At 38.7% G+C, this 18242-nt stretch overlaps 1 protein-coding gene across 2 annotated transcripts in view; it reads left to right on the top strand.

The window, feature by feature from the left end:
• reln (reelin) overlaps positions 1-18242 on the top strand; it is a 224008-nt gene that overhangs the window by 186980 nt on the left and 18786 nt on the right. For both annotated transcript variants that reach the window (XM_037540124.1, XM_017717159.2), the window contains exons 43-52: positions 1490-1640; positions 1964-2222; positions 7753-8002; positions 9693-9861; positions 10003-10143; positions 10465-10642; positions 11771-11964; positions 12235-12482; positions 17055-17209; positions 17660-17874. In XM_037540124.1, the coding sequence (XP_037396021.1) occupies positions 1490-1640; positions 1964-2222; positions 7753-8002; positions 9693-9861; positions 10003-10143; positions 10465-10642; positions 11771-11964; positions 12235-12482; positions 17055-17209; positions 17660-17874 (1960 nt within the window). The remainder of the gene's footprint in view (positions 1-1489; positions 1641-1963; positions 2223-7752; positions 8003-9692; positions 9862-10002; positions 10144-10464; positions 10643-11770; positions 11965-12234; positions 12483-17054; positions 17210-17659; positions 17875-18242) is intronic.

Below are 18242 nucleotides of genomic sequence, written 5' to 3'. Positions count from 1 at the left end.
GCTTCGCTGAGTGGGGCAAACCTGTTTGACATGTGAATCGGAGGAGCGTGGTATTCTGGTGGGCTAGCTTTAGCCTCAGCATTAGCATTAGCCTTAGCATTCCAGTTATGTTGCCGAGACATCACCCATTCACCTCGCTGTGAGGGCTCTAACGCTGGAGTCAAAGGGGTGCTGACTCTCCCTAAGGCACCCGGAGCTGCTAGCAGTGAATCTCACTGTTTGTCCCTTAATAAACCCCGGATGCGAACCTCTAGCTGGTCCACCTTCTCCACCAGAGAGCAAACTAGCTGGCACTTAGCACAAACACAGCCACTATCATTATTGTTAGAGGTGGAGAAGGGAATTAAACTATACATGCCACACTGTGAGCAGGCAAAAAGAACAGCAGTAACCATGATATTGCAGGTACTTACCGATTTTGGTTGATTTAGGAATTACACCAGAAAGGGGCAGGCAGCAGTTGTAGTGCCTCTGGTTAGCTTGGATCAGCTAACTCAGCTAATGCTGCCAACTAAATCAGCTTATTTTACTTCTTACTTTGCTCACTAACTTTGCTCACATTTGACCAATAGCCAATTTAGTCAGACTATGAGGTGAGAATACACTAAATGCCCAAACTGTCAGTTGGTCTGTGTGGAGCTGGAGAATGAACTGCTGGTTGTGCAGTGTGTGCCTAGCCCTCATACAAAAAAAAAAAAAACATGAGACCATTGCCCTCCATCACCATGCACTCCAGTAGGCATTAGGCATCATTCTCCTGGCATCCGCCAAACCCAGACTTCAAACTTCAGATCAGAGTGCCAGAAAGAGAAGCGTTTTATGAAGTTCAATTCTTGTGCTGATGTTGCTTCTAGAGGCAGTTTGGAACTCTGTGGTGAGTGACACAACAGAGGGTGGGAAGTTTTACATGCTACACGCTTCTGCAATTGGCAGCCCCGCACTTGGAGTTAGCATGTTCTGTTGCTTCATGGTTGAGCTTTAGTTGCTCTGTGATGCTTTCATTTAACAATAAGACCACTTACAGTTGACGGTAAGTTGACTGTACAGTTGAATTGTGGCAAATGTGGCATCCTATGACATGACAGTGACATGTTTAAGGTCTCTGAGCTCATGACTTGTATCCAAATGAAAATTAATGGAGCATTTAGAAAGAGTGAGCCTATCAGTGGGAATTGTAAACAGTTTGCCAAGAGAAATGGCTCTGTACCACAATGCTGCAAAAAATGAATCACTTCTTATTATCTCAATGCTGTAATTTCTGTCAACGATTTTGCAATAAACTACTAATATAGTTAATCTGTGGTGTTTGTGGTGTACACCCCCCTTTTTGTGTGTCTTTGTCTATGTTTATTAATATGATTTTTGTTCATATTTGTAAGCACAAAGTCAAAAGATATTATGTGTGTGAATTTGAAACACTGGAAGTATTATGGATATTTGTAATGGAAGTACTATAGTGGAATTTTGCCTTCTTCCTTTACATTCAAAGGAGGTGCTTTGGAGTTTGAGCATTTCAAAGTGCTGAGTGGAGGAAAGCCTTCCAGGAAGTGTGGCATCATGACTAGTGGAAACCATCTGTTCTTCAGTGAGGATGGTTTGCGCATGTTGGAGACTACAGACATGGATCTGTCTAATGCCAGGTAACTACCACACAACAACACTTTGCACAGACAAACACAGTGCACAATATACATGCTGCAGTCTCTGCGTCCCAGTTCCATCACTTGGTGACAATTTTGCAAAAATCTATTACCTAAAATATTGCAAATTAAGCAACTACAATGAATGTGCATTCTTTAATGAGTGACATTTAATGTGAAGAGTAAAGTAAGCTTATCATTCACAATAACCCGTTGGTCTTTTGATATTTTTATTTTCCACTTCTCAGGACTATAACTACTCACCAATCAAGGATTCTGTTGTGATTAGAATCTTGTGATGGCAGTACCTTTGTTATCTGCAGGTTTATACAGTTTTTCCTACGGTTGGGTTGTGGGAAAGCTGCTCCTGATCCACGTTCCCAGCCTGTATTACTTCAATACTCAGTGAATGGAGGATTGTCTTGGAGCATACTGCAGGAATTTCTGTACAGCAACAGCAGTAACCAGGCTCACTTGGTGGCCCTGGAGATTCCTCTGCGAGCACGCACCACTGAAACTCGTCTACGTTGGTGGCAGCCATCTGAAAATGGTCATTTCCATAGCCCGTGGGTCATTGATAAGGTAAAGGTCTCAAGTGATTTCAGCACAAGCTGACAGCAGAATACTGAGCAGATAAATTTGAGATGTTTTCATGATTTTAAATGACGTTATGCTGTTTTATAGCTATATTTATCAAAAGGCATGGCATAAAATACTATTTGTGTTTGTCTTTTGTTTTTTGTAATAGAGCAAATGAACCAGGCACACTTGATTACAGTTTTAGTGGGAGGTATTTGATGCATACAATTTCAAACTTACAGCCCTCTATCCCTGTACCACATCTAACTGCATTTCACGATATCTTAGTAAATCCCATTCCAAACAATGTTACCAAGAAAATAAATATAATGAATAGTACCAGGAAGAGGAAATGTGTATTAGAAAAGTGATTTTCAGCAAATTAGTCAAAATACTTCTGTGCTTTTGTGGGATGATTGTCAGAAAAGTATATAGGCCTGTTTTTTTGATAACATTTTTTTCAGACAAAGAATGACTTTTCCAACATCTCCAACACTAGTGATGTCACATTGACTTAGTACACTAAATATCACCTTTATCATGTCCACCTAACTTTTACCTAAATATAAAGTTAGATGAATGGAGCAGTAATGAAATAAAGATTGATTAGTGCCCTCCCAAGATCACCACACATAAAGACCCATACAGTAATGAACTGATGGCCATTTTGACATGGGCAGTGGAAAAGCTGGGTCTGTCATGGCCAAATCCCCTGCCTCCCTCCACATTCATGTTAGTGAGTGGGAGTATCTATTGCAATTGTGTAAACATTAAGAATGTTGTATAAACATAAATTCATATTACAATTTTAGATTTAGTGATTTCAGTGTTTTTGCATTCAGATAAATTACCGTGGCCTTTTGTCGTGTGGTGAAACCTTAAAATAAATACATTTCCTGAACATGCTTAACATTTTTTCTTAGTTCTTCGTAATGTAAAGTGTTTGTATAAACAATATAAAGTTTATATAAAGAAACAAAATATTTGAATTTGTGACATTAGACCAACTAACCAGATACTTGGGGATGTAAAAGTTCAAAGAGTATTTATTAACAAAGAATGGCTTAACAAAAGGAGTGTCTAAGCCAAGCCAGTTCAGAACAGTGAAGAATAGAAGTCCGAACATTTTCTTTTGTTTCATCATGCGCTTTAGTTGTTACAACAAAGGGAAAGCTTGCCTATTGCAGACCACGGGATTATCATGGTTACCTACTCCCTGTTGAAAACACTGTTGATTTTAAAGCAGAAACACTGGAAAAGCTATAAAAATTGTCATACAAATTCTGAAAACAATAAACAATTAACAATGTTTGTTAGATAAGGAACCAAATTCAGGAAAAATTTAGCATACTCTTGGAAAAATTCATCAGAGCTTTGAAAAATTTTACAAAACACTATGTTCTATGCACAAACTAATAATAATCTTCAGACAGATGAATTTCTAACCTCTTTGAATCAACCTTGAACAAAATCTAAATTTGGTAGCTGAAATAACAAAGAGGAATCATAAGTAGCAATATCTACATTGTATGTCCCCCTGGGCATAGATGGCTTCACTGCTGAGTGGTACAAATCATTCAAAGAGGAACTGACTGACAGTATTGAAGGTTTGTAATTGGGTGCTTCAAAAAAAGAAATTCCACCTTCTTGGAGAGTAGCAATTATTTCTGTAATTCCAAAGGAAGGCAAAGATAAACTGGAATGTAGTAATTATAGACATTAGTGTATTGAATGTTGACTATGACAAATGTATGTCTATATTAACAGAGGAAGACAAACACAGGACAATGTTAGAAGGACACTGCATATTATTGGACACGTTAACCACCCTCGAATAGAAGCAGCTCTCATAAGCTTAGATGTGGAAATACATTTGACTCTGTTAGTTGGTTATTTCTATATAAGGTGTTATCATCATTTGGATTTCATAGTTCAATTATTGGCATTTTCAAGGCACTATATGGTGGATCATGTACACACATTAAAGTTAATGGTTACATATTAAAATGCTTTATTCTATAACGTGGTATAAGACAAGAGTGACTATTAAACAAAACTTGGGGAGCATAAACTTGATTTGTTTGCTGATGACATACTGGTATATCTATTACAGCCCACAAAGTCTTCCCCAAGCTTAATAACCTTTCTTGAAGAGTATGGGTTGCTCACAGAGTACAGGCTAAATTTTCAGAAGACCCAAATTATTACTTTTAATTATGATCCACTGAATCATATTAGAAGGAAACAGAAATTTAACTGGGATGCCTGTTCAATCAAATATCTTGGGGTTAATTTGCCCAAAGAACTCTCAGAACAATTAAAGCTTAATTACAGCCCTGTAACTGCTAAGATTTGTTCAGATGGAATGTCATTCCCTATTTGAGCTTGTATTATAGAGTTGAATGTTTTAAAATTAATATCTTACCTAATCTTTTTCAAACTCTTCCAGTGGAAACTCAACAGTTTGATGAATGGGATAAATTAATATCAAAATCACTATGGCAAGGGGAAAAGCCTAGGATTAAATATGAAATGTTGCAACTTACAAATGAAAGGGGAGGATTGAACCTTCCTTGTCTACAAGATTACTGTTATGCAGCTCAGATAAGGCCTTTAGTGTGTTTGTGTAACCCAACACATTCAGCAAGATGGATAGAAATAGACAGAGCCTTGTTACAAGGGATGCCGATAAGCTATGATTGCGCATAGTAAACTAAGGAATAAAATGATAAATAAGAATAATCCATGGGTTAATATTGCAATTGAAAATCCGGGACAGGGCAATTAAGTTTTGCAGGTTTGAAAAGCTCATCTAGACTATTGAAGTGGTACGCATATAACGCAGATTCTGGGCCTGGGTTGGAAAATGACTTACACATTTATTGACAAGGCAATCTTTGAGTTTTGATTCTGTGGTTTGGAACAAAGTGGCTTTTACAGGGGCTCCCAAATGGTGCAAGAGTCTAAGAATTGGCCCTATCATCAGGATATCGTGAGTTTGATCCCTGGGATAGCCGGGAGTCCAAGAGAGCACAATTGGCCTCGCTCTCTCTGGGTGGGTAAGATGGCCGCCCTTCTCCTCCCATCACTCAGCGCGATGCTGGTCAGTGCAGGCATCTGTTAGCTGACGTAACGGATCTGGTGGTCGGCGTTGTCCTTCCGAGCGCGTTCGGCTGTCCCATGACGTTGCGTGAGCGGCAGTTCGTAAAGAAGTTCGTGGCTGGTTTCACAGGTCTCAGAGGAAGCCTGTGCTGCCTTCACCCTCCTAGCATTGGTGGCATCGTGATTGGGGTGGAACTAGCAGGTGGAATTGGAAACGACTAAAATTGGGGAGAAAATCGTGTTTAAAAAAAAAAGTGGCTTTTACAGATATTTCCAAGTCGGACACTACTATAATTAAAAATCTGGACAAAGTTCATATAAACAAAATACAAAGGAGGTGGAAAAAATATACAATACACAATAAGTACTTCTTCTTCTTCTTCTTCTTTTTCTTCTTCTTCTTCTTCTTCTTCTTCTTCTTTCGGCTGCTCCCTGCTCCAGTGGATCATCTGCCTCCATCTTGCCCTATCCATTGCCTCCTCTATTTTCACACCAACCATCTCCATGTCCACCTTCACTACATCCATAAACCTTCTCTGAGGTCTACCTCTTCTCCTTCTACCCGGCATTATTCCTCCTCAACACGTGTCCAAACCATCTCAACCTGGCCTCTCTGGCTTTATCTCCAAACTGCTCCACCTTCACCGTCCCTCTGATCTGCTCATTTCTAATCTTGTCCATCCTTGTCACTCCCAACGAAAATATCAGCATCTTCATCTCCGCCACCTCCAGCTCAGCCTCCTGTCTTTTAGACAGAGCCACAGTCTCCAAACCAGACATCATAGCAGGACGCACTGCTGTCTTGTAGACCTTCCCTTTCACTCTTGCTGCTATCCTTCTGTCACACATCAGCCCTGACACCCGTCTCCACCCACTCCATCCTGCCTGAAGGAGTAAAGGACTTGTATCATTTGGCTAAACAGAGAGATAGAGCTGGAAAGGATGTACAGCAGGTTAGGCTGATAAATGATAGAGAGGGAAATGTACTAGTGAGTGAACAGAGAGTGTTGAGTAGATGGAAGAAGTACTTTGAAGAACTAATGAATGAGGAAAACGAGAGAGAAGGACAACTGGGGGAGAGATAGTGAATCAGGAAGTGCAGAGAATTAGTAAGGTGGAAGTGAGGGCAGCTTTAAAAAGGATGAAGAATGGAAAGGCAGTAGGTCCAGATGACATACCTGTGGAGGTATGGAGATGTTTAGGAGAGAAGGCAGTGGACTTTTTAACCAGGTTATTTAACAAAATCCTGGAGAGTGAGAGGATGCCTGATGAGTGGAGAAGCAGTGCACTGGTCCCCATTTTTAAGAACAAGGGTGATGTGCAGAGCTGCAGTAACTACAGAGGTATAAAGTTGATGAGCCACACCATGAAGGTACGTGAAAGAGTTGTTGAAGCAGGCTAAGGCGAGAGGTTCAGATCAGTGAGCCAAGACGGAATACATGTGTGTGAATGAGAGGGAGGCAGGTGGAAAGGTGAAGATGCAAGGAGTAGAGGTTGTAAAGGTGGATGACTTCAAATATCTTGAGTCAACCATCCAGAGCAATGGACAGTGTAGAAAAGGTGAAGAAGAGGGTGCAGGCAGGATGGAGTGGGTGGAGACGGGTGTCAGGGCTGATGTGTGACAGAAGGATAGCAGCAAGAGTGAAAGGGAAGGTCTACAAGACAGCAGTGCGTCCTGCTATGATGTTTGGTTTGGAGACTGTGGCTCTGTCTAAAAGACAGGAGGCTGAGCTGGAGGTGGCGGAGATGAAGATGCTGAGATTTTCGTTGGGAGTAACAAGGATGGACAAGATTAGAAATGAGCAGATCAGAGGAACAGTGAAGGTGGAGCAGTTTGGAGATAAAGCCAGAGAGGCCAGGTTGAGACGGTTTGGACATGTGTTGAGGAGGAATAGTGGATATATTGGGCAAAGAATGTTGGAGATGGAGCTGCTGGGTAGAAGGAGAAGAGGTAGACCTCAGAGAAGGTTTATGGATGTAGTGAAGGTGGACATGGAGATGGTTGGTGTGAAAGTAGAGGAGGCAATGGATAGGGCAGGCTAAAATTCATTGGCTATAAACACATGATTTATTAAAATAATAGCAACAACTACTAAACTATACCAAAAACAAAGCTAGCTACACGTTTTTAACTAGAAACAAGTGTTTTTATTTCCTCTTGTTTAAGCAGACAGCTGTCTGGCATTACTACATTATCTGTCATAAGAAAGGAAATTAAGAGAATCTTGCATCTCTGGTTTGTTTCTGTGCACTGAAAACGAACTCAGGCTGCATGCTCCTCCTTGCCTGCTATTAGGCAGAATCAGAGCATGTAACCAGAGACAGAGAATCACAAATCTCAGCAAAAATGTAGACCAACATTGATTTACAGAAGAAATTTAACATGATTGACAAGACATCTTATTATCTTGGTGTGTTCTGTTGTTTTTAGGTGGTGGTGGGTGGCAGTGCCAGTGGCTGGGGTCCTCTGGAGGATGACTTCTCTGCCGCAGATGCACGTTCTTGGCTGCTTCACCCTGGTGGCACACGTATGCCTGTGTGTGGCTCTGATGGCGAGGCATTTGCCTTTATTGAGAAGTCTAACACTCGCTATGGTGTCACTACTGATATCAGTGTGGGGCAGGATGCCTTCATCCAGTTTGATTTCTCTGCTTCCTGCTCTGTCACTGCATCCTGCTACTGTAAGCCATAGAAAACAGATGAAACCAAGATTGATATAATGTCATTTAATGTAACTGTAATATGACTGTCCGCTGTTTTGGAACCCTTTAAATTTTTTTATCTGTACAAACCCAAGTCAGCAAAAAAAATGAGAAAGCACCAACTTGTGAACTGGTAAAATCCCCCCCCCCAAAAAAAAGCAGTGATTTGTAAACTGTGTTTAGGTACTTAATTGAAAACAGCACAACACAATGTTTTTTTTTAACATTTCACCAACTATTATCAAGTTGGGACAGAAGCAATGTAAGACTGGAAAGTTTTAGAGTAATCAGTAAAGAGTTTTGGAACTTTCCACAGGTAAACAGGTGAATAGGTAACAGGTGCTATTATGATTAGGTATAAAAGGAGCTTTCATGAAAGGATCAGTAATTTCTGAGGAAGGATGGTGGATGTTCATGACATTATTAAATGATTTCGAGAATCCAGAGAAATCTGTGTAAAGGTCTACACAGTTTGCGTAAAGAGCGATCCCAAATAACAATTTTGAATGCCCAGATGTCACTGCAATAAAAAACAGGCATGCTTCTGAAATTAATTTAGCCACATAGGCTCTTTGAATACTTTGGAAAACCCTAGTCAGTAAGCACAGTTCTTCACTCCATTTACAAATACAAATAACTAAGGATGCATCAATACCAACACTGGTATCGGGTATTGGGCCAATACTGTGCTGAAGTGTTCACTGCCACGTTAATGAACAAACTCAAGCTGGCAGTGGAGAAGGCTCTGCTTACAGAGAAAAGTGTTTCCGACCCCATGACAGTGGACACTGCACAGTATTAGTACTGCTGCTCAGCTTCTCAGCGTTTCTGCTAAGTACTTGACGCACAGCTAAAGAAGAGAGGGACCACCCGGCTTGCTATCAGAACACGGTTCAAAAGCTAGCATCTATGATGGAATGGATTTGCAGTAGTCCACATGGCATGAGTGACTTCTGTGACTTCTGACACATCTGTGAGGGCACCATTAATGGATGTACAATATATAAAGATTTTGGAGCAACATATGCTGCCATCCAGGCAACATCTTTTTCAGGAATTGCTTGTTTATTTCAGCAAGACAATGCCAACCACGTTCTGCACATATGGCACATAATCCAGACCTGTCACCCATTGTAAACATCTGGCATGTTATGAAATAAAAGAAAAATATGACAAAGAAGACCTGAACTGTTGAGCAGCTGAAATCCTAGATCAAGAATGGGAAAACATTTCATTTTCAAAACTGAAACAATTGGTCTCCTCAGTTCCCACACCCTTACAAAGTGTTAAAAGGTGATGCAACACAGTGTTAACCATGCCCGTGTCCCAATATTTTTGAAACGTGTTGGTGTTTAAATTCAAAATGGGCATAAATGAAATGTTTTTCAGAAAGCAATAAACTTTGTCAGTTTCAACTTTTGATATTATGTCTTTGTTCAATTTTCTATTAAATTTCAAATTTAAATTATTTCCACATTTTTTTTACAATTTGCACAGTGTCCCAATTATTTTGGAAACAGGTTTTTTTTTTCATAGGAAAGAGTTTGCAAATCATTGCTGTCTGTTTTTTATTTAAATTTGAATTACTGTCCAAACTTTTTTTGAAATGGGGTTTGTACTTGAATGTTTAATCTAAATATATGCATTCAACATGTACATATGTCTACAGCGGTGGAGCTGGAATACTCTCTGGACCTTGGACTGACTTGGCACCCACTCTTGAGGGACTGTTTACCCACTAGTCCAGACTGCTCCTCCTACACACTCCAAAGGCTATTAGTTTCAGACACCTACAACAAATGGGGAAGAGTTACTTTGCCCATTCCACCTTATGCAAGGTAAAATAATTGTACACTGCATTCAATATTTACATATTTAGGTAGTGAAGTACCAAAGTAGAAACACAAATCATGACAAATCATGAACCACAGCAGCTAGTAAAAGGCAATTGTTATTATGTCCCTGAATTGGCTACCTAGGTCTCCAGCTACACGATTCCGCTGGTTCCAGCAGGCTCCTTTTGACAAGCAGCAGACCTGGGCTCTGGACAATCTCTACATTGGAGATGGCTGTCCTGAAATGTGCTCTGGCCATGGTAGATGCAAGCAAAATTCCTGTGTGTGAGTGAACTGCATTTATCCTAATCACTATTGTTTTAAATAATTATTTCTATTTTTTGTGAATTAATAGAATATATAATGATTTAATTACTGGTTTCAGTTTGCCCATTTCAAAACATCCTCGTAAACCTGTGTTTGAAATGTACCTTCAGATTTTACATCATACAGTCCACCATACAGCAAGGCCATGGATTGTATTGTTATGAAGTAGTGGGAAATATTTTTCTGTTTCAAAATCAGAGCACCTTTATAGTTATATGCTTTTCTTATGACAGTTTTGCTGTTGCAGTGTACTTTTAACTTTCTCCTCCCGCCCCTCAGTTGCGACCCTGAGTGGGGAGGTGAGTACTGTGATGAAGCCCTGGTACCCCTCCCGTTTCAGCTAAAGGACAGTTTTAGTCGTGCACCTTCACTCAACCACTGGCATCTGCTGACTGGAGGAAAGCTGAGTAGTGTGTGTGGGGCTGTAGCTTCTGGAGCAGCCCTGCACTTTAGTGGGGTAAAATTACACACACTTTTATACTATTACTGTGATTGCAATTTATTGTGTTACTGTATCATTTATTTGGTCTTTTTCACACAAGTTATTTGATTATACTATCTTTATTGATTATACACACAGCCCTGTTGTGTGTTTATTTTGATTAACATTTTAGCATTTAACAGTACAGGCTGTAAACAGTTCTAAATCCCACAGAACAATGTTAAATTAGGAAGATTCAAACACAGACTACCCAATCATGATAACACTAGGTTTTGTTAATGCAATAGCATTAAAATACACTTTTCAAAGTGTCTTTCACAGAGTTCAAATTCATGACTTTAAGTTCACACAAACATCAGTTGTAGCAAACAAGATATCAAAATAACTTTCCCATAAGCATATTGATAAATACTATTTTCACAATTTACAGGCCTCCAGATTTTTTTTTCAGAATTTTTTTTAGACTTATTTTAAAACATCCTGCCAGATGAACATTAACCACCCTAAATACTAAATTGCTTTTCTTTACATTACTTTCTTTAATTTCTTTACATAGATGCATTGTTCATTGTCAGAACGAAACATTGTATGTCCAGAATGGTAACTGTAGAAGAGTAGGCAAAAATGTTTTAACGCAAGTCAAACATTTTAGTCATTTTTTGCAATTTATTTTTAACCATTTCTATTGGTTAATTCATCATGACAACTTGCATTTTTAAATTACATTATCTCCTAAAACTTGGATAACAAGTTTTTATTCTGACAGTGATAATATCTTTCTCAGTTGAAATTCTTGTGCTACCATACAATATAATCCTAAAAACCACAAACACAAACATATCTGTGGCCCATTTATGCACTTAAATATGTGAGTTAGTGTGCCCAAAGTTCAGGACATAATTTATTTTTAAGGCATCAGTTTCCTCCATTATTAATTACACTTCCTAAAAGCAAAACATCATTGTAAATTCAGATTGTGTCCATTTGTTAAAAAAAAAAAAAAAAAAAAAAAAAATATATATATATATATATATATATATATATATATATATATATATATATATATTATATAATTAATACACCACTGAGTATGGACACATTATTCATTAAAAATGATTGATTGACTGGTTTATTTTTGGACAGGGCTGCACTCGTCAGCTGATAACTGTGGATTTGAACTTGACCAGTGCTGAGTTCATACAGTTCTACTTCATGTATGGATGCATGGCTCCCCCTACTAACCGAAACCAGGGTGTCTTGCTGGAGTTTAGCCAGAATGGTGGCATCAGCTGGAGTTTGCTGACAGAGATATTCTATGACCAATACAGCAAGCCAGGGTAGGGCTTTCCAAATATGTCCCTCTGCTAAACTCTGTCTGAAGATTCCTCATAATCTGCAAAATGCTGGCATGTAGATATCAAAGCATCATGTATCAAAACCTCATCTGTTGAATACTATAATGATAAGAGTAAGTTTATGTTGTGGCCCCATATTGGTATTGTGTGAAAATCTTATAATGACTTGGACCTCAGGAATTGTTGACTTTGTACCGTTGCAGCTTGTTAGCCATATTGTGACATTTCAATGTTTGTTTTTTTCCTTCGCAGGTTTGTAAATGTGCTACTGCCTCCTGCTGCTCAGGCAGTAGGAGTACGTGTGCGCTGGTGGCAGCCACAGCACGATGGAGCAGACCGCAGTGACTGGGCTCTGGATAATGTGCTCATTTCTGGCTCAGACACCCGCACTCAAATCTCTGACACATTTGGTGGCATTGCATTACCCAATCATGAGAGAGCTCCAGCTGATGGAACACCTACTGGCCGCACAGTGAACCAAGATGAAGAGAGCAGCACAGGTACCGAAGTGCAAGACCTACATATGTACACTATGGGGTTCTAACTACTCAACTGCTGAAGTTCGCTTGTACAGTAGCACGAATTCCGTATCAGTGCTGAGGGAATTACTTGTAATAGTAAACTGTGAGTGGAGAGTGTACAAATGTAGGTAGTATGTACAATGAGAACAGCATATGTAGGATAAGTTTACAGAGTAAACTTGTTGGTGCAAATATCAATAGTGCAGTAATAGACTGTGCAAAAATTGTAGATAAAAAAGTACAAAAACAGTACAGTGAGTATGTAGGTCAAGACTTGGTGCACAACTCATGAATTGTCTGTGAAAACCCCCTACCCTCGCCAGGATTATCGAATATTGAGTGAACATATGACACACGTTAGTTTTTTCTTTCTTCTTTTTTATAGCAATCAGGAATATAAACAACGTGATCTGTGCCAATTGTTTAGATTCAGTTCAGTAAGGACCCAAAAATTGCATGTAAATAGAACCAGTGAGAGGTGGTACAACCAAACTAATGACTTGATCAGAACAAACGCAGGACTAGATGTTTTTGATAGTGTTTTGTTTTTGACTGAGACACAGAGAAGTTCTTTTCAACTGCTTAGGCTGACTCTCTGAACCTACACATAATCAAGTTTTTATGTTTTGCCCAACAACAACTTCTCTTTTAAAAACTTGACAGATTAAGTCCCCTTACATTCAGTAGCACAGTATTTACGCAGCATAGATTTCATAGTTTGGTGCAGCCAAGGCTCCCTGTGACTTTTTTTTTTTTTTTTTTTTTTTTTTTTTGGTAGGCCCTAAAATTTTAGATCCAGAAGACAGCAGTTTCAAAACCCAAACATGCACTCTGGACATTTTACAAATTGATTGTAAAAGTGTACAATTTAGAACTATATATAAAAATGATCATTTAAAATAGCTTTTTTAAAGGCCTTAAGCAAACACTAACCCTAATCCCCCAAGGACAAGTCTTAAGTTCCTTAAGTTAAGTTAAGGATCAGTTTACTCAAGAAAAGAGTCATCAAGACTACCATTAATATTAACTTACAAAACAGGGGGGGAAATGTTTTGTAATTGAGCCTAAAATAGACAGTTTTACAGAGATTTGGAACCTTTTGTTCAGTACTTCAAACGTAATCTCTTGAATATTATTCCACCAGTCCCTAAGTACTGGACAAGACTAGAGTACATGTAGAATGTTCTTTCACAACTTTCTTCAACAAAAATCTACTGGCATTAGATTTGATTTATAAAATTGATGTGGTGTCCGGTGCCATTATTTGTATTATCTTCAGCTGAATAAACCTATTATACATTTCTTTATACATTGTATTCACATTGTTCAAACATGACTTTCTGTCTTTGGCAGAAATGTCCACTGCCAAGTCCTCTATCCAGTTTATTAGATGCATACCATAAGTAATCCCAGCATTGCGCCACAGTGGCCAATTAACAGTTTACCCTCCAATTTGAACCCGCTTATTATTCCACAGAGGTGCTTGGGGGGACTTGAAACAATCCCAATGACCAGCTCTACGTAGTTTATACCATACTACTTTAGTGTTAATGATAATAGGCTGGTCTTTCTGTAGAGGTGACTTTGTGCCAAATAGCTCAGACCAAAGAGTTAACCCACTGCTAAGTTCAGTCTCTGTCTGGAACCAACTTGGTTTATCTCTTGCTTCACAAGCTGGCAGCCATATTCTCAGATACTTTATATGAATGGCCCAATAGTACCGTGTAAGGTTGGGAAGGGAACTCCCCCTTTCTTTGTATGTGCTTGTAAATGAATTATTCTTAAATGATGCTGTTACCCCACTGAAAATTATTAATATTAACGAAATCTCTGAAAAAAGGGTCAGGTATATTCAGCAGTAGGTGGAATAATAAATACTAAGGTGCAGTCATCATTTTAATGGAGTGTATTTTTCCCCAAAGCATGAGATGAACTTTAGTCCACCTTCCAAAATCTAATTTTCTATAGTAAAAGACTGATGTTTTCTGACCGCATCTCTGTAAAAGTGGATAGAATAGAAGAGCTATGAGCAGATAGAGGCATAGCTTCTGACTTACACATTTTATATGATAACCTGATAAAAGTGTAAATTCCTCAATACAGCTTAGATTTTTCAGGCTGTGTTAGCAGTTGAAGCATAGTGTCCACATACAGTCATGTTCAAGGTACTGTAAGTTAATTAATCACCTAATATTATCAGAACTGTAGCGATCTGGAATTAAACCTGATTGGTCCATATGAATTATGCTTCCAGTAACTTTTGATGATTTGCCAAAACTTTCAACATGATCTTTTGGTCATAATTGATTAGTGAATAGAGACTGATAACTACTAGGATCTAGTATCCTTTCCTTTCTTCTAAATGAGAGATAATTGTAGTATGCATGGATTGTGGCAATGTGCCTGTCTTACATGCATCATTATACATCTGAAGTAATAAAGGGCCTATAATATCTTCAAAAGCTCTGTAAAAATTGACAGGAAATCCATCCAGCCCAGGGGATTTACTAACTGCCACGCTTTTTATTACTTGAGTAATCTCTTCTAGTTTCAATGGTGCTTTTAGAAAGCTTCTATCATCTTCAGAAATTTGTGTCAAATTCTGAGGACTAGCACACCAAAAGAGTGAATGAAAACATCAGCTCACCACATCTGAAAAACATGAGGTGACCACCCAAACCTCTTAGGTCCATTGAACCTGTTGTGTTAAGTGAGAAAACAATAAATGTAGTTTCTGTGAACTTGCACTAGTTGAGAACTATTGTGACAACCTGATTTGTTTGAGAAAGATTTAACATTCTGCTAACTCCAATAAATGAAAACCAAAGTATATATATATAAAATAAAATAGGTAACAGGCTTCACTGTAACAGGCATGTACCAGTACAGGCTACCAGACTTCAGCAACAACTCATTTACTCTATAAATTATATACTTAAGTCAGCCTTCTTTGGTGATCTTCTTCCTGATGAACCCCAGGGTGGCAGGAAAACTGAGTGTTTACTTTGCTCCTTGCTCCTTAAATCGGTCTTGATCTGTTTGAGTGAGACTCTTCCGTCCATGGCTTGTTGGGAGTACTCTGGGAAAAACATAATCCTGGCACTCTGCCAGTCCTTCCTCTCAGGCCGCTTGTAGTGTCTCTGCTTTCACATGATAGTGTAACAGGTCGACCATAACTGGCCTTGGCTGGTTCTCCTCCATCTGATCTAGTCACGGGGACCATTGGGAACATAATGACCTCATTGTATCTCCATGGTCAAAAACCTGATGCTCCAGCTTAGCTCAGCTTGGAATCTCCTGTTATAGGAACTGAATCATGTTGTTTTCTTGTTTCAACACTCGTGTACTAAATATTTTGACATTACAGTGTCGCTCTCTGTTATCCAAGTCATCAATATGGTCCAGCAGTTTTCACATTTCTTCTTGGGTAGCTTCACTTTGTTGTTTGGATTGCTCTCCAGCACTGAAACCCATTCTTCAGCCTCATGTATACTGTGTACTAATTTGTGTACTTTTGCGTCCTGCTTAATGTTTTTTGTGGATGCACAAATTAGTCTCATCTCTGAAGCTAGAAAAGCCAGTGTGGGCCCACCAGCAGCTGCACATGATACAGCGGTTGTATCTTCAGGTGGCCTATAAACAAATGTGTCAATTTTCTTGCTAGCTTTAGTTGGCTGCATTAGCGGTGTATCTGTAAGGCACAGAGGCTTTCAGATTTCTCTAGTAGGCATTGAAATTTTGATTCTGAAGGCCTGATAAACTAAATTTTCCATCTAGTTCTATAATCAGATGTATTTCTTTCTAACTTTCTTACATTAAATGCTAAGAAAATGTAATGTTAGTTGACCAGTTGTGTGGTGTCCAAGATATCAAATTATAAAAATATAATATGTGTACTTAGCCTTTTTATTGACCCCATTTTTAAATTTTATCCATGTTCTCTAATAAAGTAAGCTCTTTTATTCTCATTACTTCCTACATAAAAGTACACAGGTATTTATATTTGATATCTAAATTTTGCTTGTTAACTTGTCATCCACTTGAAAGGTTTCAGTAGAGTTGCTGCTGGAACTGGAAAATAATAATACCTTTTTGTTACTGAAAAAATGAAACCTTTGTGGAAGAGAAGGGTACAGAAATGAAAAGACTTAAACAAATGCTAAGTTGGTTTCTTTTTCACATATGATTTATTCCTTCTCTAGCTTTTGAATAGTGGGTGCAGATTATGTTTTGTCAGAAACTGATGTAGAACAGGTTGATTTCTATGGATTATCATAATTACTAAGCAGTTAGCTAACTAAGCAACCATCTACAAATTACTCTGCAAACAGCGATCAAATGGGTCCATCAGGGCATGCCAGTATGGAGCCAGCATAGACATTTCAGCAGATAGAACAATGCTCTCTGTTTATAAAGCAGTAAAATGTTTTGGCATGACTTTGCATAGCTGTTGAACTCAGTCCACCAGATTGCTGGTTCCTGAGTTTGTCACCTTTTTCAGTTTGCATGTATAAACAAAAAATAATAACACATTTCAATCTGCCCCCGTAGTGAGTGAGCACTGGTTGTTCTCTGAGGACTGTTCTGTGCAGCGGTTCTGCCATTCCCCAGATGGGGTTATGGTGTGTGGCAATGTTGATGGCCGAGAAGTATACGCCGTCACTCATGACATTGTCCCTGAAAAAGGTTGGGTCATGCAGTTTAAGGTCAGTGTGCTTCTTTTATCATCATCATTTTAAGTTGCTACTGCATCACAATCCTTTGAGATTGGTGGTCAGAAACAAAAGGTACTGCACAGGTACATTTTTGTCCCTAAAAATGTAAACAATGTGAATGTACCCTAAAAGGTACACTACTTGCCCTAAAATCCAATTGTATATTTGAACACTATACTGATCACTTTTCACTGCATCACTGCAACTGTTTCCCAACTAAAGGTTCTGAAAATGAGGCTACCACCCCAGTGACAGCATTTTTGTCCAAAAAAGTACAGTTTAGTACCTTTTTTTCTGAGATTGTATAGTCATTAAAATGAAGCTTTTCTAAAAGTTTTTTTCCCCCAATTGTTTATTTTCTAAAATTTAGAAGTATGATGCAAGTTTGTTCAATATCTGTTTGGTCACATTTTTTATTGAATGTGCTGTGCATGTGTGCAGATTGCTGTTGGTTGCACTGTGCCAGAGAGACATGCTGAGCGACAGGTTCATGTCCAGTATTCACTGGACTTCGGTGTTTCATGGAAGTACTTGATGCCTCAATGCCTTCCTGCTAACCCCCGCTGTGGGGGACAAGTATCCCAACCCTCTGTCTTCTTCCCTGCAGAGGGCTGGAAAAGAGCTGTCTACCCTCTGCCTGACAGCCTCGCAGATATGTAAGAGCATGCTATTATTCTACACACTGCAGTAGCATTTAATGGTCCTTTGTAAATTGATTTGCACAGAGATGAAAAATAACTTGAATTGTATACCCATTACTGTGTGTTTTGTTCAGTTAGAAGGTTTATAATGCAGTGTGGTATAATTTTAGAGAAATATATTTATGAATGTTTTCAATTATTGAGGTCGTTGAATTGTGTAGTGGAAGGAAGTCATGGGAAATAATAATGTTAATTTCTCCACATATCAGTCTGTTCTTGATTGATTTGTTTATTTATTTGTTTGTTTATTTGTTTTTGGTGTTTTGACAGAAACCTTGTTTTAAACCATCAAACCTTTCAAAGTGCTGACAAAATATTTGTTC

The sequence above is a fragment of the Pygocentrus nattereri genome, chromosome 7 (genome assembly GCF_015220715.1).
Source record: "Pygocentrus nattereri isolate fPygNat1 chromosome 7, fPygNat1.pri, whole genome shotgun sequence".
Taxonomy (NCBI): domain Eukaryota; kingdom Metazoa; phylum Chordata; class Actinopteri; order Characiformes; family Serrasalmidae; genus Pygocentrus; species Pygocentrus nattereri.
The sequence above is the reverse complement of the archived record's forward strand: the minus strand, read 5'-3'. Positions and strand labels throughout refer to the sequence as shown.